At 39.1% G+C, this 27,097-nt stretch overlaps 1 protein-coding gene across 3 annotated transcripts in view; it reads left to right on the top strand.

Annotated features, from left to right (window-relative positions):
* GALNT12 (polypeptide N-acetylgalactosaminyltransferase 12) overlaps positions 1-27,097 on the top strand; it is a 49,998-nt gene that overhangs the window by 14,350 nt on the left and 8,551 nt on the right. Inside the window, exons 3-9 of one of the 3 annotated variants that reach the window (XM_019005807.1) lie at positions 127-316; positions 3,639-3,824; positions 6,163-6,280; positions 12,310-12,486; positions 15,084-15,215; positions 22,013-22,126; positions 24,013-25,249. In XM_019005807.1, the coding sequence (XP_018861352.1) occupies positions 127-316; positions 3,639-3,824; positions 6,163-6,280; positions 12,310-12,486; positions 15,084-15,215; positions 22,013-22,126; positions 24,013-24,126 (1,031 nt within the window). In that variant the 3' untranslated portion in view covers positions 24,127-25,249. Of the gene's footprint in view, positions 1-126; positions 317-3,638; positions 3,825-6,162; positions 6,281-12,309; positions 12,487-15,083; positions 15,216-22,012; positions 22,127-24,012; positions 25,250-27,097 lie in introns of those variants that run through there. The other 2 variants (XM_019005808.1, XM_015619744.2) reach the window with 2 other exon arrangements.

A 27,097-nucleotide genomic window follows, 5' to 3' on the forward strand; every position in this document is an offset into this window, starting at 1 on the left:
CTGAGTTCAAAATGCCACAATCATTAGAGCCCTACTATAAGTAATATGTTAGTGAGGAGAGAGCTTCCTATAGTATGACATAAATAATTTCAGACTATATTATTCCCTCTTTTTGGTTTGTTACAGAACATTTAAAGGAGACTTTGGAAAACTACGTGGCTGGCCTGCGCAAGGTGCGTCTTATCCGTGCAAATAAGAGAGAGGGGCTGGTTCGAGCCCGGCTGCTGGGGGCGTCTGTGGCAAAAGGAGACATCCTAACATTCTTGGATTGCCACTGTGAATGCCACGAGGGCTGGCTGGAGCCACTGCTGGCAAGGTGAGCTTATGCTCTGGGCTGGTTTTCTCTCCCATTGGAGAAGAAGGGGCGAGACAGTTTGACCCACTGCTGCAGTGGAAGAATGACTCATGGTTCACCAAAGGTTACTGCATTCTGGTCCCTGAGGGACTGCAAGTGCTTGGTGTTTGTCTCCTGGCTCTGCAAAGCAAATGGAAGTGTGAAACATCAAAATATGGTGGTGGGGTTTTTTGTTTGTTTTTGTTTATTTTTTTTTTTCTTTTGGTCTGAGGGATCAAACTGCTCTTTTTCTTCTGCCAATGGAAAGTTTTGGGTTTCAGGAGGACAAGTCCATGCCCCCAGCTTTGAAACTGAACTTGGTAAAGGAGGCTACTTCTGTCAGCCTTGGGTGGTGGATGAACAGAAGGTCTGGAAAGATATGTGCCCTGCAAGGCAATATTTGTGAAAGAAGATTGGAATACAAGTCAATAAACTCCATGTTAGTCCTGAGCAAATCCACCTTTCCAGACTGGTTCTGATATAAAGGACCGTGGTGTAGCATACGGAGGAGTTGATGTTATGTCAACACTGACTCTTACTTGGAAACCATCTGTCCTGGGACACTGTACTTTATGCCTGTGTAGTCTCTTGTCTGTTCTGCAGATCCGCCAGGCTGTTCAGAAAACTTCCGTTAATTAAAAGCAAGCAAACAAACAACAAAAAAACAGGGAACCTTCCCAGAACTCTAACAAAAAACGCCTAGAAACCAGAATACTAGCCTTCTGTTACAGCTGAGAATATTTGTTATATTCTCAAAGCCTCACCCATGTGAAGCCAGCAGTCATACATGCACCTTTCCTACTATAGGTTCAGCCACCTCACCACAGCACCTGCATCATGTCACCAGGCTCTATTGCTTTTGCCCCTTTTGCTAACAAAAGCTCTTTTTTCTTTACCCCTTTGGATGCCATTAGCAGGTACTGATAGATACAGGATGTGGATCAGACCTCCTAAGTATTGTATATAGAAAAGCAGCTCTCTTTAAAACATAATTAACAGAAAAAAAAAAAGCTTTCCTCAAGGCCAGTGTTTTGATTTGGATCCTGTTAAGGTTCCCACCAGGTACTGTAGCCTACAGAAAAGGACCAGAAAAAACAGCTTTTAACAAACTGGAGAGAGACTTCCAAAAGCACATAGTGTCTTGGTGTGTGTGAATCTTCCTGATTCCTAGTGGGACTGGTGTTCTCAAATTCCTCATGTCCCTTTGAAATTATATCTTGATTACTATTTCATTTTTTTTTTGTTTTCTTGAAATTGTCATACTTACCTTGTTTCTAAATTTCACACCGAATGTATTCCAGGTAACTGCGGGCTAACTATGGTAGTGTGAAGAAAGGAAAAGGGGTAAACATCAAATCCTGAGCGTGGGTTTAACAACTGTCCCCTAAAGAAAATGTACAGCCGAGGAGACAGCGCTGAGATTTCTTCGCTTCTTTAGCGCACCACTAGATGGCAGTCTTGAGGAAGGATTGGGAGTTTTCTAAACGCGATAATCACCACCTGTAAAAAGTTAGCCCTCCCTTGGAATTCCTGCCGTTCTTGCTGCAGGTGCAGACACACATCTCTAAGGGCTTTTTCTGCGGCATATCTGACTCAAACGTATGGCAGCAATACAGCAGTGTTAGCATTTTGCAGTGCAAACATAGTTGTATTTGTAAGCTGCCTGTGCATTGTACCGTCTAGTTAATTCACAACTTACAGAAAAGGTGATGGCTTTTCACTTACTTCATTGCTTTCATAATTGAAATCATATGCCAGTTGCCTGCTTTTTACTTATTTTTCATTCTTGTTATAGGAGGAGCAAAATATTTTTATATTTTATTGCTTTTTTCCTCTGTGTGTGTGTTTATCATTTTCATTGCTTTGTTCAATGAGGATTTGAACAAAGTTTTATGCAAGTGAGACAGGAGATAACAATATTTATATAAGCCCTTTTGTGTGCTCTACCAAACAAGATCTCTATGGGACATCATAAAGAAGAAAACAGCTGTTTCACATATTCCCTCCAGCAATAAGAGGCCGTTTCACACTTAAGGCAGTCTTTCTCAGCTCAGACAATACTACTCTGGAATTGCTGCTGTTATCTGCTGCATTTAACAATCACAAACTACTCTAATTTCACAGTATGAGCCCTTGGTCAGCCTAGAGGTTTTTAGCCTAACAATCCCATGAGGAATGAGCTCCCTTTGAATGACAGATGCACTGCATCTCATACTTCTTTGTCAATAAATTGTGTTCAGTTTTCCTTCACCTCTGAAATATGTAAGTACAGGATGCAGGGCTGAAGTGCATACCTGCATCTTTAAGTCAAACAAATTCCTTAATTTCACTGAACTATCAGGGGATGCCTAACACTAGAACAGGGAAGATGCTAAGCAGTGGTTTAGGAGAAAGACCTTGGCTTGAGCTTTTGTGCTTGAAGTAGCTCCTAGTGCTAAGGGAGGCCATTCTAGAAGGTGAGGAGAAGGCTAAGAATCCCACTAAGATTCATGCCTCTGTAAGGACGAATCCTTTTAGAAAGGCATCCTGAAAACCTTGCATGATATTGAGAAATGGGAGGAAGGGGTTTATCTCCTTGTAGAAGTAGACCTGCAAGATGTATCCTTAGTATGATAAAGATCTTGACTATCTTTGGAACACCCTTGGTGTTAGGAATGTCATTCTGCAGTGCTATCTTGTTTCTCCTTTCATCCCTTGTGTTGCCAGGGTTTCTGGAAGCCTCCTTCAGTTATGTTTCATTGTTGGAGATCTAATTCCCATGTTGCAGGTTTGGGTTTTTTTCTAAACTCAGGGCTTCTTTTTGAGTACTATTACAGTACTCAGTACAATATTTGCAGATGATCACAGTTACAAGAAGAGCCATGACTTCAAGGGCCAAGAGTCTAGGTTTATTGGTTTATTATTTATCATTGCAAAACTATGCAATCAAACTGCTCTCTAAAACAGCTACCTGTACAAATGAAAATGGACTTTTTTTGTTGATGAAGTAGTGCTGGCTATGGCAGCCAAGCCAGATGCTGAATGTGTTATCTCAATCCATCTGGCATATCTTGCTTTACACCATCCAGGAAGGTTGATGCTTGCCAATAGAGTCCATGCTCATACACCCTCCTGATGATCTCCAGTAGGAAAATGGGGGAAATTCTTGTATTTATTGTATCATCATTTCCTTCTCCTTGCAGCATGAATTGAAAAGGAGCAAAGCTTCATGTTTTGTATTGTTAGCATCCTTTGTTTTTGTTAGTTCCAGTTTTTCATTTTTAGAGAAGTTTCTAGTCACCCTTTTATTTCAAAAACATTCCAGGATTGCTGAAGAAGAAACAGCTGTTGTCTGCCCTGTTATTGATGTTATTGACTGGAATACATTTGAGTACTTGGGAAATGCTGGTGAGCCACAGATTGGTGGATTTGACTGGCGGCTGGTCTTCACTTGGCATAGTACTCCTGAAAGAGAACAAAAACGGAGGAAGTCCAAAACCGACGTGATCAGGTTAAATTTTATGCATCCTATGAAACTATGTTTCTGATTTCACTTGAAAATGCCAGGTGCTGAAAGATATTTGGGAAATGAGCATATTACTAAGTATTACTCTTTATTTTGTAATTTGTTTAGTTGCCCATTTTTTCCAAAATAGCTCCTGTTTACCATGCCCTCGGAAAAAATAGCGCTCTAAAAGCTGGAATTCCTGTTTCATCTTCCATATGGAAAAGCTATTGCAAAGTAGTCTTTTGACTCCTCTGAGCAAACTCTTACAGGTGCTTACCAGCACATGGAGAGAGTGTAACTGACTAACTGATACTGGAGGATGTCCTCTGTAGCAAGAAGCAAAGAGTTCCATGTTGTGAAAAAAAATATATCATGGGGAACAACGAAAACGGAAAAAAAATCACCAACCAGTAAGAAGGCAGAAGTAGTTTTGAAGATTTTTTTCTGTGCTCTAATGATAATTGTAGTGCACTCTGCTATTTTCAAAGTTTTCCAGCTCTTTACGGGGGTGAAACAATACAGCTCCATCCACCATGGTTTCTGTGAAGGGCTAACTTACAGACCTCAGGCTGACATCTTCATTATGGGTTTCAGTTTTGTTTTGTTTAAGGACAAGATGCCATCAATTGGTATTATTTGTATTTGTAATTGTATTTTACAACTTGATGTTGTATTTTAAGGAGAGGTAAGAGAACAGAACAAACAAGGCATCTGGAAAATAGGAATGGTAGACAAGATCCTGATAGCTGAGGATCTACCATGTTCAACCTATTCATGTGCTATGGAAGTTGCTGTATTTCTGCAGCTTATTGTAGTAAATTAACCTGTTTGGCACTTTTAATACAGTAGTTTTGTTAGTACTTTTATTTGTTGTTGTGTAGACCACAAAAATATGGAATTATTGCTTTTTCTCAGTCTTTTGTAAGTTGCTTATCATGATATTAATACCCAGTATTTCACAAATATTAATGAACTTATTCTCAACAGAATGAACTTTTTTTTGAATGGGAAAAGTGAGGTAATAATTGAGTCTTTTTCAGCATGTATTAATCCACATCCTCCTTAAAAAAAATTCTGAGTACAGTAAGTATTTTTAAAACATTTAGTTCAAATATGATGCTTTTATTTTCTTTATGATAAGAAGAATTGTCTTTGACATCCCAAGAGGAAAATGATGGGGATAAAGTTTCATGGTAGCCTGAGGACAGTGAGCTTGACAAGTGTCTGGAGAAAGCAGCAGTGCTGAGAGTGGTGTCACCAACAGCTTGGTTTGGGAAGATGAGATCTGGAGGGGAGACAGAAGGACTTGACTGGTTATGGAGTTTGTTATTTTTCCTTCTGTCTTGTCTCATCTTATTCCATTCTTTGAAACCACATATGTCAGTGTGAGACAGTGTTGCTTCAAAAAGATAACTGGTAAAATTAGTTTTGACAGATTCAGTGTAATTGATCATGCATCTCGCTTTTGTTAATATTTACCTCAAAAGTAATTCACCAAAATTCACATAATGTCAGCTGAACTTAGTTCTAATGGCCAGTGTATACTTGGCACTTTAAAGAGAGCCATTCTAAGACTGTAAACAATAAGGAACAATACTGAACAAATACAAATTTATGGATATGTGCACACTCTACCCTACTGGAAGTACATCCCTTAAGTGTGCTATCACTCCAGGCCTTGTGATCTTCAGTGAGGACCCAGTCATGACTCCTGATTTTTTTATTTTTTCCCAAACTTATTAAAAAAAATTAAGAACATACAGCTGGGTAGATTTTCTTAGAAAGAAAACAAATCTCTTTAGGAGCTATATTTACTGAATTAAAGCCTGAGACTTTAATAATAATATTATTCCCACTGATATAATAATAATATAATAATGATATAATGATACAATAATGATATAATAATATAATATCCCACTGATATTAGTGGGATCAAGAATGTTATTTTTAATTACTAAAGCACTAATTATTGCTTAAGTAAAATAGATCAGAATACAGAACTTAGAATTTCAGAGCCAACTAATACAGTTCTGCCACAAAGAAGCTAATGTTCTGTTCTGTGAAGAGGCTCTTCATTTACTCACAAAGACACTGCAATTGGCAAAATTTACTTGAACACAATATTTTTACATTCTGGTGCTTGTTTCAGATACAGTTTTTTACTACAAAATTGAATTAAAATGGCCTCATAATAATTGATAAATTTCTGACTGCTACTTTGTATCCAGGAAAGACTGAGAAAAAAGAAAATAAAAATGTATTGTATTTTTTTTTTCTGCTGCATTGGTTTAATATTTTTTCTTTTTATTCAGTTCAGAGTTACTATTTTCTTTTATAGGTCTCCAACCATGGCAGGTGGATTATTTTCTGTGAGCAAGAAATATTTTGATTATCTTGGTTCCTATGACACAGGAATGGAAGTCTGGGGAGGAGAAAACCTTGAATTCTCATTTAGGGTAGGTGGCTTAATTGAAAGTTTCTTTTCTTCAGAATACAACAAGTTTCTATTTCTTTCTTCATGCCCTTTCACTTAATGAGGTAGCTGAAATGTAACCAAGTGCTAAGAAGGGAATATTTTGGAAGGTACTTATATATATATATCTATATATCTTGTTCTTGCACTTCAGGATAGCTGTACTTCTCTTTCAAATAGCCACTTTAAAGCAATTTTTAAAAACATGTCTTTAAGCTCTGGTATAAAATGTTAAAAGGGATGTGATAACTAGTGGGTGAAGGTTACATCCTGCTGCTTGAAGGAGGTCAATGGGAAGAAGATTTGTAGTGCTTTAATGTGACTCAGAGTTCTTGCTGTGGTTGATGGAGTGAAGAGTTCCCAGTGGGAAAGGAGAAGGCAGGCCCTGTACTAATTTTAAGGCTTTATTCTGTTTCACCTGAGAAAAAGTTTGTACATAAAGGTTATAAAAGGTGGAAGATCTCCAGTAACTGTACGGTTGTACCCCACAGGAGGAGTGACCAAGTGCTCAGATGTGAGTCAGCTGTAATGAAAAGGGTTTACAGCAGGAAAAGTCAGGAGGCACAGGACAGTCCAGGCTGATCAGCAGAACAATATTCTCCCCTGCTCAGATGTTACCAGTGCTGTGGCTGATCCCCACTGAGCACGGGCTTATGGTTTACCCCAAATCACACTTAGCTCATTGAAGCCATCCAGTGGTGATTTAAGGGGTATGCTGCAGGGCTCCTTTTGGTTTTCAGAGAGTTCACAACTTATTATCCTGGATTACCCTTGTCTGTTCTGCCCATCATCTGTTATTTTTGATGGTCATGTTTACATTTCTGTGAGTCATTGACTTGTTGTACAGGAGGATTTTTGTTTTTTTTTGCCGGGTGACAACAGATTTCAAGGTTCAATAGCATTTTAAAGTTACAAACCCACTTTCTTGAGAGAGGCATCAGCAGACTGTCTCTCTGGATATCTGTGTGTTAACCAGAGAAGCATGGAGTCTGCCTAGCTGCTGTTCTGATCTCCTGCTGCCTGCAGTACAGAAATTGTAGAAAAAAGGGTATAATAATAAGGAACAAAAATTATTAGAAATGATAATGATCACAAGCCTAGAGCTGATATGGTTTCTCTATAGAGGGAGATTTCTCAGCTGGAAATGTTGTTTGATATGAGTTTATGACCACCTCATTTTTCACTTAGGGATCAGTTTCTGGTACATAAGCCCAAGCACAACCAACACAGTAGTCTTGGTTTAGTTCATCAGGTCTCCACCTGAATTGCAAAGCAGTTGACCCACCTCCATCAGCCCTGTGATCCTCTGAAGCTGGAGTCTCTGGTTCCGGTGTCTCCAGAACTTCAACTCCTTGAAGGAAACCTCTAATATGGCACACTTATCATGCAGTTCTTGGCTTTCTGATCTTTGTGTCTTGCTTTTGGGGAGACAGACCAAGGCTTGCAGACACCTGACCCCCTCCTTTAGACTCACAGTGCCTCAGTACCAGCTGCTGCTTTAGACCCAACCTTCCAGTGCCATTGAGCTCTGTGAAGCTCTGGCAGCCAGTCTCATTTTTTATGTCACTGGCTCTGTGGAGTGCAGCAGCATGTTTGACCATTGCCTTTACTCTTTCAGCATGCAGGACTGCTTCCTCTGTCCCATGAGGAGACCACATCAGGGGTGGCCCAGCACACAGGAGAAGCACAGAGGGAGCAACAGAGTCCACAGGAGAGAGTGCACAAGCACTCTGCAAGGGGCTAAGCCAGCATGTAGGTGCAGGTGGATCAAGCCACTCCTGGGAGACAAGTGATTTAACAGGACAGGCTGTGCAATGGCCAGCAAATATGCCTGGCCAAGCCAATTTTTCTAGTGCAGATTGCCAGTAGCATCTGGGCATTTGTGTGCAACATGCTTTGCTCTGTTTGATTTGGAGCCCTTGTACTTGTGCTCTGTGTGGCGAGGATTTTTGTGGAACAGAGTGCTACAATGTTGTTTAATTGTATTCTTTTGGCTGTCTGCAGTGTTCCAAGAGGTCGAAAGGGATAAATCATTGTTAGTGTTGTTGTCCTTGTGTTTTCTAGATCCGTCAGACCTGAAAATTAGGAGCAGAACTACTTAAAACCACTGTAAATTAATTTATTATTGTTCTTGTCTCTGAAAACACCACTCTCTCCCAATGACATGAAAAAACTTGTCCTCAAGCCTCCTTTCTTGCACTTCGATTATTCTGAGCTGAAGAAATTCTCTGTGGTTTTGAGAAGTGCAACAAGGACAAAGCTTTTGCTAAAAGCATGATGACTAAGAGATGGAGGCTACGTGCTGAATGCAGAATCAAGTCAATGTACCTTGATTTTGGATTGCTTAATGCTATTTGGCTGGATAAAATTTCACTTCATGGGCATAATGGGCATTGAAATACCTCTTTCTGAGGGATTCAAAACATGCTCTTTTATCTTCTTCTTCTTGTCCTTAGAGTAAAGGGAACCTCATTGCAGCTTCTATCCCCTCTCTGCTCTTGGTCCTGCAAGTGGCACTGCAACCTAAGTTTGTTTCTGGACCAAGGCTTAATATGTCTGTGGTCTGTCCTTCAGCCTACCATGTGCAAAAAAGCCTTTCTTCTCAGAAATGTTACTGCCCACGAGCCTGGATGATATGCCTCAGAACACTTGGGGTCTTCTCTTTGCCAGTATTTTTGTATTGTTTCTTTTTGCCTGGCTCTGGAACTCTGTCTTGCATTGAGAGCAGCCAGGATGGGTCAATGTGTCTGGGGTGCCTCTCCACCCACCCAGCTTCCACCAGATTGTGCATGAGTGCCACACTGGGGGCTTGGCCACAAGTCATCAAGAAAAAATTGTAGCAGAGAGAAAGCAGCAGAAATGTAGGGTTTCCCACATTTTGGGCTTTTTTTAGGATGTAGCATTCTTTTTTTTTTTTTTTTATTTTTTTTTATTTCTTCCTGATAGTCTTAAAATGTTAAAATGAGCTGGTAGAGCTTTTATTCTTTAGCATTCATTGACCCAGCACAAGGTCAGTTGTCCAGAGATCGTGGCAGGGACGGTGATCCCAAGGTGAGATTCTGAACATTTTCTATAGGTTTTCATAATGCCACCATCTGTCTCTGGAAACAAAAGAAAATATGTTGATAGTCTGCATGCATCAAGATGAAAGTGAAAGTAAAAAGAGGAATGTCACCTTGTTTTCCTACTGAAGTGAAGGAAAAATATGTGCTTTTATAATGAGAGCTGTGAGTTATCCAGACCCAGTAACTGATCTGCATGAACTTGCAAAATATGCTTGAAACCTTATGTGCTTTTCTGTTAGAGAAGGTTGAACTAGTTTTATGGAGAATCTTCTGCAGAGCCACTTATTTAGCATTTAGTAATCAACTTTAGTTTCTCTATTAAATTCCTCGCTTTATTTTATGGCTGTTTATTTGTACCTGATTTTATATAGAGGTCATAATTTTTTCCATTAAAATGAAAGTGAGCAAACCTTCTTAGAAATTGTTTAGCTGAAGTATATTCAATTTTCTTTTGCAATAGGAAGACAAGATAATTTTTGTACTGTTTTTATGAAATACTTAGAATTTAATGAGCATTGCTTAGCAACATACAGTTATTTTTTAGAGAGCTTTAATTATTAAAATTTCAGCTGTTATGGAATTCTCTTTTTGTCATCAGTTTAACAGAGGTATGGTCAGTTTGTTTCATTTCTTTGAAATCAAACTTTATCATGGAAGAGCTAAAGCATGTGCTTCCTTAATATTTCAGTAGTCTTTATCATCTGTTACAAACATCTTATTTAAAAGTAGATTTATCTAAACAATAAAGATTAATTAAAAAGTCTTTTATGGACTTCAACATTGGAAATTGTTAAACTAATAAACTTATGGCTCTTAATATTTGCTGACAGATGTTGAATGGTAAATTGCAGCTTTAAAAAATAATCTTGAATGTAGAAATAATAATTATAAAAAATATTGTTTTGAAATAAATCTCAAAAAAGGGGGTTGTAAAATGAAAGTAAGTAGTTTGTTTCATAGCAGCTTTCAAAATGGCAGTAGAGTAGCTTACCTAAGAAAATCTGCAAATTGTTCAAAATCAGTACAGAATTCTAGATTTCTTGTATAATTCCTTTAATCATCTTTGTCCAAATTACAAATATACTGCTTCCCTGAAAAGCAGCGAAAAAGAGGAGAGAAACATCACCTGAAAAACAGGAAATGAAGATTTTAAATCCAGGAAGTAACAATTATCCAGTACTCCCTACAGCTGAATAATGAATTACCTATATTAGTAAGGAAACTCTCTGTTTTAAAAGTAAACATATGTATTAGAGTGCTTATACTTTGGTAATTAATCACAGTATTGTGCCATGCATAAAATTCCATGTTTTTATCCAAAACCAAATCAATGGAGATGATACTCATTGATTTCCAAATGAAGAAATTTGAGAGAAATTCTAACTAACTTAAAAAAAACCCTAAAAGTTAGCAGTCTAAAATCAACTCCTATCTTGCGTGAGCTGAAAACCTTTAGCTTTTTAGATGCCTAAAACTCCAAGAGAGAGAGGTGGGAAAAGTCCCACCACTGATCTTTTGACACTGTTAGCAGCAGAGCTTTTGTTTGCTACCTCCTATCTTTCACTTCTGCTGTGTTCATTTGAATAACATGTCATTAAAAATGTATGTCTTATAAAAGAAGGTTGTCAGGGAGCAAACCTCTACCCCTTAAGCCTATCCCAGCTAATTTCCTTTGTCTTCCATTTTCAAAGGAATGATGAGCTGCCACTTATGCATGGTTGAATACCTGAGGAGAATTCTAAATCTTTTATGGAAAGTCTATCAGAGTCATTGGTGACAGCCTCAAGTTAGTTCAAGTAGAGCAACATATCCTACCTTCCTCCCATCTGACTAAATTTCAGAAGCCTTGCTTCAGGCACCCTTCAGAAACAGGGCATCTGCCGTGTTGTGGTCACACACCACCTTGAAATACCTAGCTGTGCTTTCCTTTCACATAATCAAACTTGAGATCAGAATGGGTGATGGGAAAGTGGCTGTGTTGATGAACTGCCAAAGGTTCTTGGTTTCCATAGGAGAAGAATGTAATTACAAGAATGTGTACAGAGTGCTGAGGCTAATGGATGCTTCCTGATGGTTGTTTCTGGGCTTTAAATCATGGGCTGTACATTTCCTGACCTGGGGAGCCAGAGAGGCAGGAGCCATGAGAACAGGGGCAGAGTGATGGTTTGTAGGGTTCTGCCAGTCCCACATCCAGGACCAAGTACTTCCTTTGCATCAAGCAGGAATATTGGTTTAGATAAGGGAGGCTATTTCATTGTCGTTGGGTGGACCACCATAAGTCATAGAAGTACTTTGCTTTTTATTTTCATGTGTTGAGTCTGGGGTACCTTTCCCAGCTTTCCAATGGAAAAGGTTAGTGGGATTTTATCACCAGGCACCTATGCCTCCCTTCTAGACTGGTGAATGTACAAATGGGAATACAACTGACTGTTCTTTGATGATATAACAAGCTTACCCATTTTGGCAAGTCAGCTTTCCAACAGAATATATAGATTATATATAGATCTATAGATTTCTGGTAAGAATGAGTTATCAGCTACTGGTTTCTTTCAACATTGCTATTTATATGGTTAATTTGGAAAAGAAACATGCTTCTTTTTTTTTTTTCTATTTTTTAACAATGCCTGCATAACTTATGTTGTAGATCATATCTTACCATGAGAAAATAAAACTAAGGAATATTGCTCTCCAGATGAAACTAGAAATGTGGTAATCTCCTTGTGAACTCAGAGAAAATTATTAAGAGCAACAAGGATGTGATTTTATCCAGTTCAGTCATCAAATAGACACAAAATTATTGTATGTGTTACTTGTAGTATGGTGTGGTATTCTTGAGACGGTGCTATTCTTACATCTTATTGTAATTCTTATGTCTTATTTTTACTATATCCTTGATCTTGCAAAAGACTCAAATTAATGATACGCACAATGTCAATTCTTTGCTCAGATATGGCAGTGTGGAGGAAGTCTTGAGATCCATCCTTGCTCCCATGTAGGTCACGTTTTCCCCAAACAAGCTCCATACTCACGATCCAAAGCTCTGGCAAACAGCGTGCGTGCTGCTGAGGTGTGGATGGATGAATATAAACAACTTTATTACCACCGAAACCCACACGCTCGCCTGGTGAGTTCAACCCCATTGCTCCTGGAATTTCAGTAGAATCTGTTTTCAACCTACTAACTGTTGACTAAGCTAATATTTAACATGAAGTGCTGTTTATGCTAATTTCTTACTCCTTATGAAAGTTTTTTCCCGGGCATAGAATAAGTGAAATATTTTAATTCCTTGGAAAGAATTAAAAATTCCTTAAGAGTACGAGGTGGCCCAATCTATGTCAATATTAAATGAATAAATGAAAGAATACTGTGAAGTGGGGTCATCAAAGCAAGAGGGAGTTGTTTAGCCTAAAATGTGCACTTCTATGAAATGGCTGATAGATACAGGACTCTCAATAAGAATTACACAATTAATGAATGCAAATCAACCATTTTCAGTGGACAGTAGACCTTCAGGTGGACAGTATGGTAATAATATTTAGCAAAATGACCTGTCTTGTGATAATTGTAAAATTTTGGACTGATGTAAAACAAAATAGATTTTTCTGTTTGATTTACTGCTGCACCATATTTAGTTAAAAAAAAAATAAAACGGAAACCAAAATCAATGTTGAAAAGATTAAATTAATTAAAATCAGTCATGGGAACTCAGATGAAAATGTTCCTAATAAAATGTTTCAAATATCAGTTCTGTTGGTTTTGGATGTTCTTTTAAGTTAATGTTTTTATTTTCCTTGAAATTAAAATACAAGTTCATTGGTTACAGAATTTTTCAGGAGATTATTACTGTGAAAATGGAATATGTCAAAACAGTAAAGCAGTTTGGAAATTCATAACTTGGATGTATTTATTGTAAGGGGCCTGAAGGCTGGAAAACAGTAACACTGAAATGTCTTTGCAGTGTCTAGAAATGAATTAAATGAACCTCTGTCACAAGGTCCAAAATTCAGGCCCCAGAGAAATCATTGCCTGCTGTTCCTTGTTTCTGGAGGTGCCTGATCTCCCCAGCATGATCTTTTTGCATGTGAAGTTTTATAAACACTGCCTTTCTGGTTTTGTGCCTGGGATGGGCTGCAGGGCATCCACCTCTGGCTGCCTGGATCAGACCTGAGGGACCGGTGTGGGGCACAGGGAGCCCCCCACTCATTTGAGTGGCTGACCCCAATAGACACAGCAGGGGAAAACTGCTCTTGAAAACATGAGCCTTTTAAAAGATACACTGGAGGATGCTGGAGAAGATGAATTTGGTTAGCTTTCATCTTGTGTTTGTTTGAATGAAACTGGGTAATTAGATTATTATAGTCCACACATTTGTAATAATTGGTTTACTTTAACATCATAAAAGCCATTTAGGTTTTATTATCGGAGTCTGACTTGGAGAGAAATATGGGATTTGCCCATAGGCAACGCCAGGCTGATTTCAGCTTGTCATACACAAAAGGAGCAATAAACACTGACAATTTTTCTTGTAAAGTGCTGGGCATCTTATGTCAGTAATGACAGAGCTTTAACTTTAAAGGGTATTTGTGTGTTAGTACTGGAAGTTTCATGCATTGGCTTATTGTAACACAGTGGACATAATGCTGAAACTCATGCGGGTTATTTTTCCCCATATCAAAGTCTCTACCGATGAACTTTGGTTTCCATGATACTCTGTGCACCACTTGTTGCAGCAGTTGAGTTCAGACCTTTTTACTTCATCAAACCCAAATATTCAGTTCCGTAGGAAATAAGATGAAAATGATGGATGTGATGGCTGCAAAAATTGGTTCCATGAAGCTTCACTTCAAGATTAATGTTCAGACCTCAGAGCTAATATGTCACGCTGTTTGTTTATTCAAAGAGGCATCTCTGCCTCTGCTTTACATCTGCTTTGTGTTTTCAGTGGTATTTCCACAGCTTTGAGAAATGCAAATACATTTGTGGTTTGATGAAAGAGTGCATCAAGTGACCTGTAAAAATCTGGGGGCTGCAAACTATCTCATGCCTGACTATCTGAAGTTCCTCGTCAATATAAAGATAGGATTTTGAAGACAGACATAAAAAGACATGAACCCTGCTCCAATCCATAGACAGGGAAAACTCTGCAATGAAAGCTTTTCTCTGGAGGTTTAAGATTTCATACTCCTCACCCCCCAAAATGATGAAGTTCAAAGGATGCATTAGCAGATTTTACAAATTTCATCACTTAAGTGTAAAACTGTACAGGTAACTTGCAAATGGATAGTGGTATAATTTAAAATCCTCAAGATTTATTCACTGTTTTGGAGATTTTCAATTATCTATCTAAAGGAAGTTTTATTTTCCAGTACGCCTTCTCAGTCTCTATATATTCAAGGGCTTCCTCACTTTCAGATTCAGGGAGTTTTCTCAGACAAACTGTCTTCTAGAATATTTTAAAGTTTGACATGCACAGTTCCAATTCTTTTTTGTCAACATTTAACAAATGTAAGGATAATGAAATCAAATCCAGCACCCAAACATGGTGATTTTTCCTGGCTAGAAGTCCTACTCATCACTGTAGCATACGGTTCCTAATAATGTATACAGATAATTTAAAAGAGAGCATCTGTTCTGGATTTTTTTTCATATCTTTTTTTCTTCTTTCTTTTCTTCTTTTTCTATCTCTGTTTTTATTTTTTTTTTCCCTTTTTTTCCCCACAGGAACCATATGGAGATGTGACAGAAAGGAGACTTCTACGAGAGAAGCTGAAATGTAAGGACTTCAAATGGTTTTTGGAGAATGTCTATCCAGAACTTCACGTACCTGAGGACAGACCAGGATTCTTTGGAATGGTATGTGACTGTTGAGAAGGGGGCCTACTTGCAGTTATCTGAGCTCTCCTACCAAGTCAGGGTGAAGGTGTTTTTGTGCTTAAATCAGTTTGGGATTTTGGTAGAATTCAGTTAAAATTGGTAGGCTTTAAAATGTGGTTTCTATCAGAATCTTTATTTAAGGGAATGCTGTTTATTAAGGAGTTCTGTGACACAGTAGGAGAACAGGTAATGTTGCTGTAAATTACTCCTTCTAAGTGATATCTTGGGATTGTTAAAGTCAGCAAAGGATGAGCTTTTTATTTCTTGAAACATTGCATAACAAAAAAAAGAGAACAGTAAAGTGTTTTATTTTACTTGTTGAATTGAAAAGAAAAAGAGTGTGCTTTGAAAAATACGTTTGTACATTTTATCTGATGTAAACTATGATGCTCTGGTGATGGGAAATAGAGCTGCTCCTAAGTGCTTCCAGATCATAGGGGATTCTGTGTATTAAACTAACATGTTAATTTTTAATCTGGAGGTAATTTTAGACCAGCAAGGGCACAGACAATGGGTTCAGTATCAGAATCCTCTTCTCTTTTAAGAGTTGTCAGCTCTTTATGCTTTTTGCAGCTTACAAATAAATATAAACTATAGCTCCGTGTGTATCACATTACAGTAATCTCATCTGGAAGGGATGAAGGTGGAGATGAGGCAGCAAATCTTTCCTCTGAAAGATCACCAGATACCTGCTGCATGTTAGGAACGCAAAACTGCACCTTTCCACCAGGCAAAGATATATCTAATACCTTCCTGATCACCAAATGCCACATTGACATAAAAGTACTTTTGCTGGTAACTCGATCGCTCTGCAGATCCAGCTAAGCTGCATTCCCATGCTGCTGCATCACATCCAGCCCTTGTCGTGCTGCCATCTGCCCTTCAGTTACTCAGCCTCTGCTGAATCTCCTTCAGGAAAAGGAAAAAAAAAATAAATCTGATCTCTGTGGACATACAAAGCATTCAGGAACCAAGTCTCCCCACAGTCTGCCCTAATAGCTTCATAACTTGTTGAACGAGAAAGATCCTAATGTGGAAATGCTGTGGCTTCCCCTGGGGACCTGTGGGAGTTTCCACAGGGAGGGCAGCAGTTGTCAGAAAAGCCCTTGGGAGCTTCTGGGAGAATTTCCACCCTCCTCCCTTTGTCTTGGAGCTTGCGGGAGAGGTGGTATCTCTGTGTGATCACTGGTGTGAAAGGTATTATGCAGTACCTTGAACAAACCCCAGTACAACATTGGTTCAGTTTTTGCTCTTTTGTGCTGGATTGCTACTGACAAGGTCTGAGACTGTTGAAGCAGTAACGTATTGTAAGACTTACCTTCCTGGAGTATTTCAGGAGTTTTATCCTTCCTTCCACCTCCATCCTTCTCCCTCTAAAAGAAAGGGTTAGACTGGTGCCAGTGATAGGGCCTCAGCCTCCCAGGGAAGAAAAGGGATTTGTGCAGCTTCTTTTATAATTTAATTGTCATCTTCAGGCAAGGGGTTGACAGTACCTAGAAATAATAACTCTTGTTCAGAGCTGATTGAGGTATCTAGAGTGTAATTTAGGTGTGCTCTATATATTTCTCTTAAAACAATTCATAAATGCTGTCATCTAGTTGTGAGCATAATGAGAATGCACCATTTTTTGGGGGGAGGAAGAATTTAAAATGTGATGGAAATATGGTTGTACTCTGAGAAACTGAGAGTGCAGAAACGACACCTACTGATTCAGCTGATTTGTGGATGTTGAGTCCCATCTGCTAGCTTCAATGAATCACTGGTGGTGTTCTTTACTCCCGCCTTAGCTGTGTAGTGCTTTTCTGGTTCACAAAAACACTGTGTTTAAAAATGTCAGCTTTGATAACAGCTCAACTTAGTGTGAGGCTATTTAATTGTTCAAAGAGAATACAAGGGAATATGGAGATTTTTACCTCCATTAAAAATCTTTTTACTTTTGAACCAAAGTTGAAAATATTTCTAAGATTACCCATAAGTCATCCATGCATTATTCAAATGGAGTCAAGAATTACTGGCCAGCATTCAGTGCTGTGCACAGACAAGCAGCTTCTTATGCTACATATTTTTTCTTGATACATAGATAAAAATTCCATGCTATGCTTGGTTGTCTAAAAAGTTACCTGCCTAAAACTTTACTTAAACATACTGAATTATAAACCTTTTTGCCTATGATTGCATTCCTGCAAACTGCCTGATACCTATAAATTAGATAAGTATCTTCTTGCTTCTCCTTGGGCTTCATGCAGCTTTGGAATGTTTTGGGACATGAGCCTTCTGACTTGAATAGTTTCTTTGGGTGGCAGGAGGAAATAAAGCTGGTAGACACTCAGTGGGTTAAAATAATAAAATGTCAGCAGTTCTGGAAAGGCTGATAACACCTTTTAGGCTCTTGTGTAGCACACTGATGTATCTTTTTCTGACATAGCATCTGATTTGGCCATCCTTGAGCATGCATTTACTGGCAGAGTATGTATCAGTAAGTAGGTGTGAAATTGCAGCAAGACTTGAGCCCCAGCTCTGCACAGAATGCCCATGAGACAGCAGAGACTTGGTCAGTTTACCAATCCCAAGTAGCCTGGAAAGGGATGGTGTGGGTGTCTGTAGGAAGAGCTTTGTGCCAGCTGGTGTTCAGTATTAGTGTGGTGACACAGCTGCATTGTGCAGCTGGATGAAGAATGGGCAGCTCCATCATCTTTTCATGTTACCTGCGACTGTGGGAAGGCACAGCTGCAAAGGGAATGGTCAGGGCTCTTCTCTCTTCTAAGGTGTGTGTTACATATGGCTGGCATCTATCCATGCATATCCAAGGATAAAGATTATGGTCAGTCAGTGAATTTGCCTTTAAATTTGACATCAAGATTGCTTTTAAAAAACAGTGGTGGCACAAAAATCAGGATTTCACTCTAATTTTCTGTATATTTGATCACCTGGCAGTGAGACTGTACTATGTTCTGGCATAAGTTTTTCTTTGTTCTTCTCAGTTTGTAGCTGAGATTTCTTTCAGCTGAATGTAAAGCAGCTAAGCTGATACATGTCTTGTGTTGTGACTTTCTATCTGGTCTCTCTCTCTGCCTTGTATCTGTAAAGGCATCTGTCACTGACTGAACCAGTTGGGAAATCAAAAACTTGAATTTTTCTTTTGACAGCTTCCTTCCCCATTTTCCTCCAAGACCATCTCATCTTCATTTCCAAGCACTCAGTCATAATTTTCTTGTAATTTAGACTAGACATAATCTTAAAAAAAATTGGAAGGAAGATTTTAAACTATGCCTTTAAAACTGAGAAGAATTTTGTTTTTCTGAAACATGAAAGAGACCATTATTTAAATTATCTAAAGAAAAGGTGATGTATATGGACAGGCTTGCACAGAAGAAGAGAGCTATGTGGTTTAAATTACTTAATCAAAGATATTATTGCATGACTGGTGCTCCAAGTTCTAAGAGGTATTGGAGTCCATTCTCTAGGGTATACCTCTAAAACTGCATTATAATCCAATTTGTAGAGCTGCCACTTGAGGTTGAATTGGTAGCCAAGATTAGGACTGACTAGACCTGGAAACCTTATGCCCATCACAGGAAAATATGCACCACTTGGTTGGCTGTACAGCCTCTGAAAGCTAAGGAGAAGCTTTTTAAAAGGAAGTGGGAGAAATTCAAGTGTTTGGTAGTGAACACACCATTGCTTGAACCACATGCTTATACGTCTTTGAGCTTCCCAGGGAGATCTGGACTTGCTGGGCTGAGCCAATTGGTCTGACAGCAGTGTGTCACCTTCCTTCAGAGGATTTTAATCATCAGTATTGTATGCCCTTTTCAGCATTGCCCTTAAGAAGTTAGCAGGTGATATGAAAATAGCATTGACTCAGGAATCATTCCCTGTGACTGCTTGGATTACCTTTGAGGTAGCAGCTGATGTTTGATTGGTACCAGTAAAGCTGTTTGGCTTGCTGCAAATTCATATCTTACTGCGTCCCACATGGGACACATTTGTCCATATCACTAATAGATCAGCACCACTGCCACTGGCAGAATAAAGAGGATTCTGATCTATTTTGTGGATGTAGAGAAAGGTTGGCAGTGCTCCACTGACCATACTTATAAACTAATGTCATGAAGTTTTAATGTTAAAAATCTGTTGTTGATGGTTCATTTACAATGGACTTTATCTTAAAAAAATGCAAGCCTAAACTAAGAATTATGCATAGAATGCCATCTGTATTATGTAGTTATATGCAAGTGTCCAGATATTAGGAAACAATAGATTTAAATATCTCCTAGTAGTAAGGGTTAAGGTCTATGGTGAATATCTCGGTAGCTGGAGTATATTACCTATCTCAGCCTCCAAACAGTGGTAATTAAATGGCATGTAGAGTGACACCAGCAGTGTTTCAATAAGAGGCAAATGCTTTAAAAAACCACAGCCAATAGTCCTGCATGGGTACAATGTTTTAGATCGGAACAGCATGTTTCAGTGGCAAGGTGATCAATATTTTTTTTGCTTCTGTTTCTCTAATGCAGCATTCTGCAAAAGAACTAAGGTAAGTCACAGAGAAAATTTTGTTCTTATTGCATGACTTGTTTATGGTGGATGTGGGAATAAACATAACTTCAGAAATGAGTGTATGATCACTGTTTTGATAGAGCTCTTGCACATAAAAGAAACTTAAACTGTATATTCTCATTTAACAAGAGAAAAATATTTCAAAAATTTTCTCATAATTTTTTCTGCCTTGGAACAGAGGGCAGGTTTGTGGTTTTATGTTTTTTTGGGTTTTTTTTAATAAATGGCGCTGCAGTCAGATTTTCAAAATTTTCTGTGCCATTTCAGATCAGGTAATTTAAAAGCTTAGAATATACTATTCCTACTAATTAGGTCTTGAATACCTATTGTGCTTCCTGATGAAGTGTGGGAATATCTACCAATGTCTAACAAAACAAAAGAACCAGGTGAACCATAAGGACCATGTATTTGTAGGAAGATGTCTGCATGTATCACAAGCATTTATGCATGAAAAAGGAGAGAACGTACATGGTAACATCCTGGAGCACAGCCTCATTTTCCAGCCATCTGAAATGAAGCTTAAGTTTAGTAAACTTTTACACATCTTTTGTTTTGTGTATTTGGGCATTGAGTAACATGCATCAGAGAGTTACTGTAGTTCTGGTGGCATAGGGCATTTTTGAATGGATTATTTAAAATTTCCCAAAAGGGAGCTCACTTTCAAGCATGTGCCAGGAGCTGATGGCAAAGAGCACTAGGGAAGTCATTGGGTTGCCTGGAAGGGCACCATGGAGAAGGGTTTTGCTTCCCTTGGAGCCAGTAGACAGTCAGGGAGAGTCATATGTTATTAAACATACTAATGGGAGACCCTCTGGTCCTGAAGACAGCTGCTGACAACTATTGTAGAGATAAAATTACCATTTTAAGTGGTTATGACTTTTAAGTTGGTATTTCCTGATGTAGAATGTAGAAACATGAGAAGCTTATTGTTTGGTTTATGTAGTTCCATGGCAGTGTTAAAAATAATCTGTGTAAGACGCTTCTCTTTTCTGCTTTTTTAAGTGTAACTCTTGTCTCCCATTAGGAAGGTAAGCAAAATGTTTTCTTTTGACTGTTCAAGGAGGGTGGCAGTAGTCTCATGTGGGAGTGAGCACAAAGCAGTGAAAAGAAGATGTTGGGTTGCACTAAAAGTATAAGTTGGCAAAGCAAACATATATAGAACACAAGTGTTTAATTTTCCAACTTGTGTGGTTTGCTCTGTGGTGGGTTTAGGCCCTGTAGGGTTTGTCTTGTTTGTTTAGTTTTAGCTGCCTGCAATCCCTGTGTGTCCGCTCATTTTCCACATTAAGAACTCGGGATATGATTATCATGGCTAGGGAAGAGCAGTGAAATTACACCTTGCTGAACTAACTCTTCTGAGATTTACTCTGCTTTATTCTTTTTGTCTGTGATATAATTACACTCAGTAACAGGGGCATTCAGCTTCTTGTTTACAGAACCTGTTCTGTTCTGTGTAATTTCAAATTTGGTTATGTGGCTAATACCAGGAATTATGTTATGTTGTTATGTGATTGTGTAACTTACTTTCAGTTACTTTTGCCTCCAGAATACTTAAATGCAAATCCTTGTTAACTAGCCTGTTGTTTTTAAAATTAGCTAACATAATATTTTAAAATCTAATCTAAAAGTTGTGCACCTCTTCTGTCAGAGCTCAGCAAAATGAGTAAAAAACATTTAATATCACACCTAGTGTCTCCGAAGATATATATTGCCCACTTTCAAGATTTCTGATAGTAAAATCTGTCTTCTTGTTCTGCCTCAAGAGGGTACTGGAGTCCTTTTGAGAACAAATCCTCCTAATGTTTCCCATTTGACAAACTGAGAAAAGTATGTAATCATCTTTTCATAAAAAAATTGAACAAGTAGGTCCTGAGGGAAAAAGACATGGCAGACTCTTTTGTTCTGCATGAGTTGCTGGCTTGTTGGGCTTTAACAGTTTTCCATAGTTTCTACCCACTTCATTTGCAAATACATTGGAACACAGTGTCATTCCTAGGGGAAGCCATTGTGTCTGGCAGCTTCAGTCCTCAAAGTCAAGACGGTGCAGTTTTATTTCAAATTAGTCAGAGATGTTACCATTGTGTCCCTTTGATCTATTCCAGTTGATTTGCACCAGCTTTGGGATGGATCTCAGAGCCTGGCAAGATGGGTGTAGAGTGAATACAGAATATCTTCCTTACTTTAGACTGATGTTTTAAATATTTTTTTTTGATTAGCTGAAGAATAGAGGAATGGAAAACTTCTGCTTCGATTATAACCCTAAGAATGAACACCAAGTAACTGGACAGAGGGTTATACTCTACCCATGCCATGGCATGGGACAAAATCAGGTAAGAATAATGTTTTATTTTCCTTTTGACTGGCACTTATGTTTATAATGTAAGGAAGTATGGTGAAGTTACTGGAATAGGGCTGAGAGAATGTGTTGCCACAGTCAGGTCGTCTTAGTTTGAGTTTTGATTCTTGCACTAAATGCTTTTTGTTTTGATGTATCTTTAGCTCAGATTTTCTTCATTCTGAGGATGTGTCTACCCAGCCCAGGGAATTTGTGCATACCTTTATCATGCCTTTCCACAGAGCTCATTAGCAGGGGTTAATAGCAATCAGTGCAGCTATAGTGCTCATAAGCCAGTGCTCACTCATCTCCAAAACCCCTCTGAACTTTTGTCTGTCCATGCCTCTAAAGCCTTTAATAACATTGGAAACCTCACCTAGTTCCACCTGCCTGTCATCATGTCTCTTCCACATAGTGCTTGTCTAACTACCCAAGAGGTTTTGGACCACATCTTCTCCTGTCCTTCTACAGAAATGTCCTCCTGGGCTTGGGCTCCACAGTCCAGGAGAACAGGGGTTCTCTTTAACACTTTCATTCTTGCTATTTTGTTTTTAACTTCTGAAGCTGAAAATGCTGTTTTCTTTCTCTATGTTGACTGAAACTGTGTCCTGCAGTGGTTTGTTTTATGCTCATAAGCCTCTCTGCATAATGCCATGGTTAAAAGTGTTGTGGGGCACCGTGTGCCAAGCTAGAATGGCTGTTTTGCATAGTTTTGAGTGACCACTTCCAGAAATTAAGTTTGGTGTTTGATGTGGGGCATGTATTTGCCTGTTTATCTTGATTTTTGGCTTCTAACCCAGATTAGAGTAAACACAGTACTTGTGATATGGTCTCATCAGTACTGAGTACCAAAGTTCTTGTGGGACCTCTTGTACATAACCCTGTGACAGCTTGGCTGGCTTGAGTGTTTAGGTCCTTTTTAAACAAAAATTAATCCAAACATTCAGTTAGGATTGTTTGGAAAAAGGAAAAAAGGGAAAACAAAGTTTGGAAAGAAACCAGAGATGTGCCAGTTAATTAGTGTATCTACTATTGTTCTGAAATCTGCTTTAAAGAAAAAACCAACATAAAAGCTCAAGGAGTGTAAAACAAGTCTGCATTGAGGAGAAAGCTTCTAATAAGAATTGCACTTTACATGAGAAAGGGGAAAGAAAAAGCAATGTACCTCACATCTTAAAAGGAAATAGATTTGTTGCTAATAGCAAGTTTATTGCCTAAAGTATTATAACTATTATTTAGTTATTATTTATTAGCTCATGTCTGGTTCATATCTTAAGTTTTGCCCTTAAGGCCAAGATGCAGGGCAAGGCAGGGGGTGAATCTTGTACCATAAAAGCCAAATGACAGATGAATGTATGCTGATTATGCTAAGCCCCACCTCACACCTTTTACTCCCTCAGTTCAGATTCATGCCCAAGTTAAGAATACTTCTATAGATCTATGTAGAAGAGAACTCAATAATCAGATAACCCAGTCAAGTCATTTTCTTGTAAGGTACACCGATTACTTTTGTAGATAAAGAAGCATTTAAGGTATAGGATTACATACTAACATGCCAAAGGTATTTATAGATTTATTTTTCCTTCTATTGCAGATTACAGAGAGGAGAGGAAGGGGTTGCATTTTTTTGCATTTCTCTGAGCAAAAAGAGTTAGCTTAAATTTTATCCCTTTCCCCAAGAAAGAATAAAGACATAGGATAAAAGGTGAAAGCAGAAATACAATTGAGAGATGAATTGTCATGAGATGACATTTTTACAGTTATCCTTTGTTTAGCTAGCACTAAGAGATTAACTGAATTTACTGCAAGATATCACATCACTGGGTATTAATGCTGTTCCATCTCTGCTGATGGTGCCGTGCATCCGTGTACCTGTGGCAGCAGGTGCCAGGCTGGAAGCAGCGACACTCTTGGAACTGTGCAAACCGCTCCCTCTGCTGGCATCCAAGCAGGAGGAGGAAGGAGAAATGGAGAAACCACTTGACTGCAATATAAACCAATAGAGGAAAATATGAGATGACTCAAGAGAACTGCAGAGCCTGAGGAGGGAAGGCCAAACACGGGAAATGGGTAAAACAAGATTAGTGAAATGGGCAAAATGCAAGGGAGGGCTGGCAGGAGCCAGGGAGAAAGGGCCAAGGTGACAAAGGGCAGTAGTAGTTTGGGACAGAGGTTGAGCAACAGGCCATGAGCAGGGCATGTGTCATAGAGGAAAGAATAGGACAGGGAATGAACCAAGCAGAGCCACTAGAGAGCATTTTAGTGCAAAGGGGCAGGGTTTCTGAATGTGAGAGCTGAGATACCAGTTGGCAAAGGGGGGTGTGAGTAGGGGTGAAAAGTAGTTGCAAGAAAATAAATGGACAGCAGGAAGAGTTGTGGGTGGGGGAACAGAGGAAGGCTGAAATAAAACAAGATGTAGAAACACAAGTGAGATGGGAAATGGAGTTGGGGTTGCTGGACTTGCAGCTCCCTTTTCTGGCTCACAAATAGCTGTGAAACCTACCAGCAGACCACTTCTCTCCATTTCTTTCCCATCCCACCACCTTCTTGACAGCCATTCTGAAAAGGTAGCAGGCTGTTTGTTCCTTGTGGTGTGAATTCCTTAGCAGGTGACACTGTCAGGACCAAAACAGTCAAATCTTCCACATTTACATCCATCACTGTCTGCTGATGAAATTATCGTGGCACGGTTTGGTCATCCTCCAGTATCAAGAACCACAGAGTTTCAGAGATGTTTACTGACAACAGGCAGCCCTTAACTTCTCTTTGGCCCTTGGAAGGGAATCTGCCATCCTAATCCCAAACTCTTCCTGCCTTTTCTCCTTGAGTTTGTTCTCATCACTCCACTCATTACCTATATAGAGCTTTAGCAGCAAACCCTCATTCCAAGTTTTGCTCTAGTTTCCTGTCCCTCACCACAGGCAGGTGTATGTCTATGTAGGGACAGCTGCAAAACTCTTCCCTGGAAACAGGTCTCCACTTAGTGACCTCTGAATATCTGTGTGCACTGTGCTGAGAGGAGAGAACTCTGTGCTCTTGGTTATTTATAATGTCCAGCATCTGCTCCTGTTTAACATCTCAATGAATAAAACCACTCTCAGAAAACTAAAGTTCCTGGTAATCTGTTGCTGTTCTTCCTTGAGTCCATGGTCTATTTGGGAGGGTTTCCTTTACTCCATTTGTGTGGGCATAAGAAAACTAACTGGAGGTTTTTTAAAGTCATCATGTTCTCTATCACAAGAAGTTAAGGATAACTCTGCAGTGTTAAAGGCTGAATGCATATGGAAGAGAGGCAGGAAATGCACAAAACACTGGCTTCTCATTGCTTGTACCTCAGGCTGCTTATGTTTTGTGGGAGTGTCTGTCCCACAGATGAGAATGAAAGTCTTTTAAATTAAGCACCAGTAAAGTGTTCTTCTGGGTATGGCTGGGAAGCGGTACAGAGGGCACCAATATGTGATGGCAAGAAATTAACCTGCTGTGATAAGAGGATGGGAAAACACTGACTGGCAGTGTTCTTCCAAGAATCCCCTTTTGGAGCTGATAACATTTGACATAAATAGCAAGAGGGAAACACAGAAGTTAGCAAAGCCTTTGGGTTTTCAGCAGAAAAGAATATCAGACCTGGTAACCTCTCTACTGGTTCAACCCATCAAATGCAAACGTTTTCCTGCATGCAAAACAACAGTAGCCAGGCACAGAGAAGGATGAGAGTGTTTCAGGGTCCAGTGAGGTAGCCAAAATCTGCTGCTGGTGCCAGTACCAGAGGGACACTGATGCAGCTGAGGCATAATCCTGTAGATTGTCCAGAAGCCAGGGACACTGGGAAAAAGGCCTCATTAAGTTCCCAATAGCACTTAAGGGAATCTACTGATTTGCAGAAGGAAAGAAATAAAGAAATGCAGTAAGGCTGCTAGTTATTGGGGCATGGCTTAGCTTGAAAATCCTTCCTTTCTGCTGACAGAATGCAAGAAAAGAGCACCAAAAATCTTTTGAGGAGGAAGATATTTATTTCCTATATTACCAGAGCTTGGAAAGGCCCAAAACCTAAAGTATTTCTTCAGTTTGAAGCAGTGTAGGGTAATGAACTGTATTATGTTCATTGGGCAACAAGGCAAGAGTGCCTGGTTGCTAATACTATAATCCCATTCCTTAAAGTTGTCCAGAAATGAACCATTTTACTTGCTCTTCTTCAGAAACTGGTGCAAGTCCTTGAGAGACCATTCAGGAAAGATATCAGTAGTAAGAAGTGCTCTGATCTGCTCCATTTATTCCTGATGCATCTGGGTACAGTCAGCAGCTTGCAGGCTTTCACTTATAATACAAATTGCTAAAGAGTTATTATATCTAATAAATCCCCTAACGAGCAAGGCTCTAAATATGGCTTTGTGGAAGTGGCAGCTGTAAAATATGTCCATCCACACACAACTGAGCAGAACTGAGGCTTTTTCTTTATTCACAAGCCATTGGATTAAAATGCTGCCCCTGTAGCTCACTGTGGTGCCCAAAGCAGTGAGTTTTCCATGTCTTAATCAGGTAGTGAACCTGGGTACGAAGCCTAAAGGCCAGAGAATAGCTGCTGCCTATTAGGGTAAATAATAATAATAATAATAATAATAACAATAATAGGACCAATATTCACACAATTTACTTTTATTGTCGATGAGATTATTTTTTTTTTTCAGAAAGCAAATGTAAAGGTAGTTCAACCTACATTGTAGGAATAGATCTTAGCAAGAGGTTTTAAGGGAAAATCATGGTCTCTGGGGTCTTAGATCAGCAGGGAGGCTTCAAACCTGATGTTGCTTTCTCAAAACACTCATTTCCCTTTGTGGCTTACCACAAATGAATGGTGGCAAACAGGTGAGTTCTGGGGGCGGGGGTTGGTCACTTGAATCATTGCTGGAAAAGAAAAGCCATGAGGCTCCACAGGGTGATGCAGTGGGCAGCATCAGTCAGTGTATGG

The sequence above is a fragment of the Parus major genome, chromosome 2 (assembly GCF_001522545.3).
Source record: "Parus major isolate Abel chromosome 2, Parus_major1.1, whole genome shotgun sequence".
In the NCBI taxonomy this organism is placed as follows: Eukaryota; Metazoa; Chordata; class Aves; order Passeriformes; family Paridae; genus Parus; species Parus major.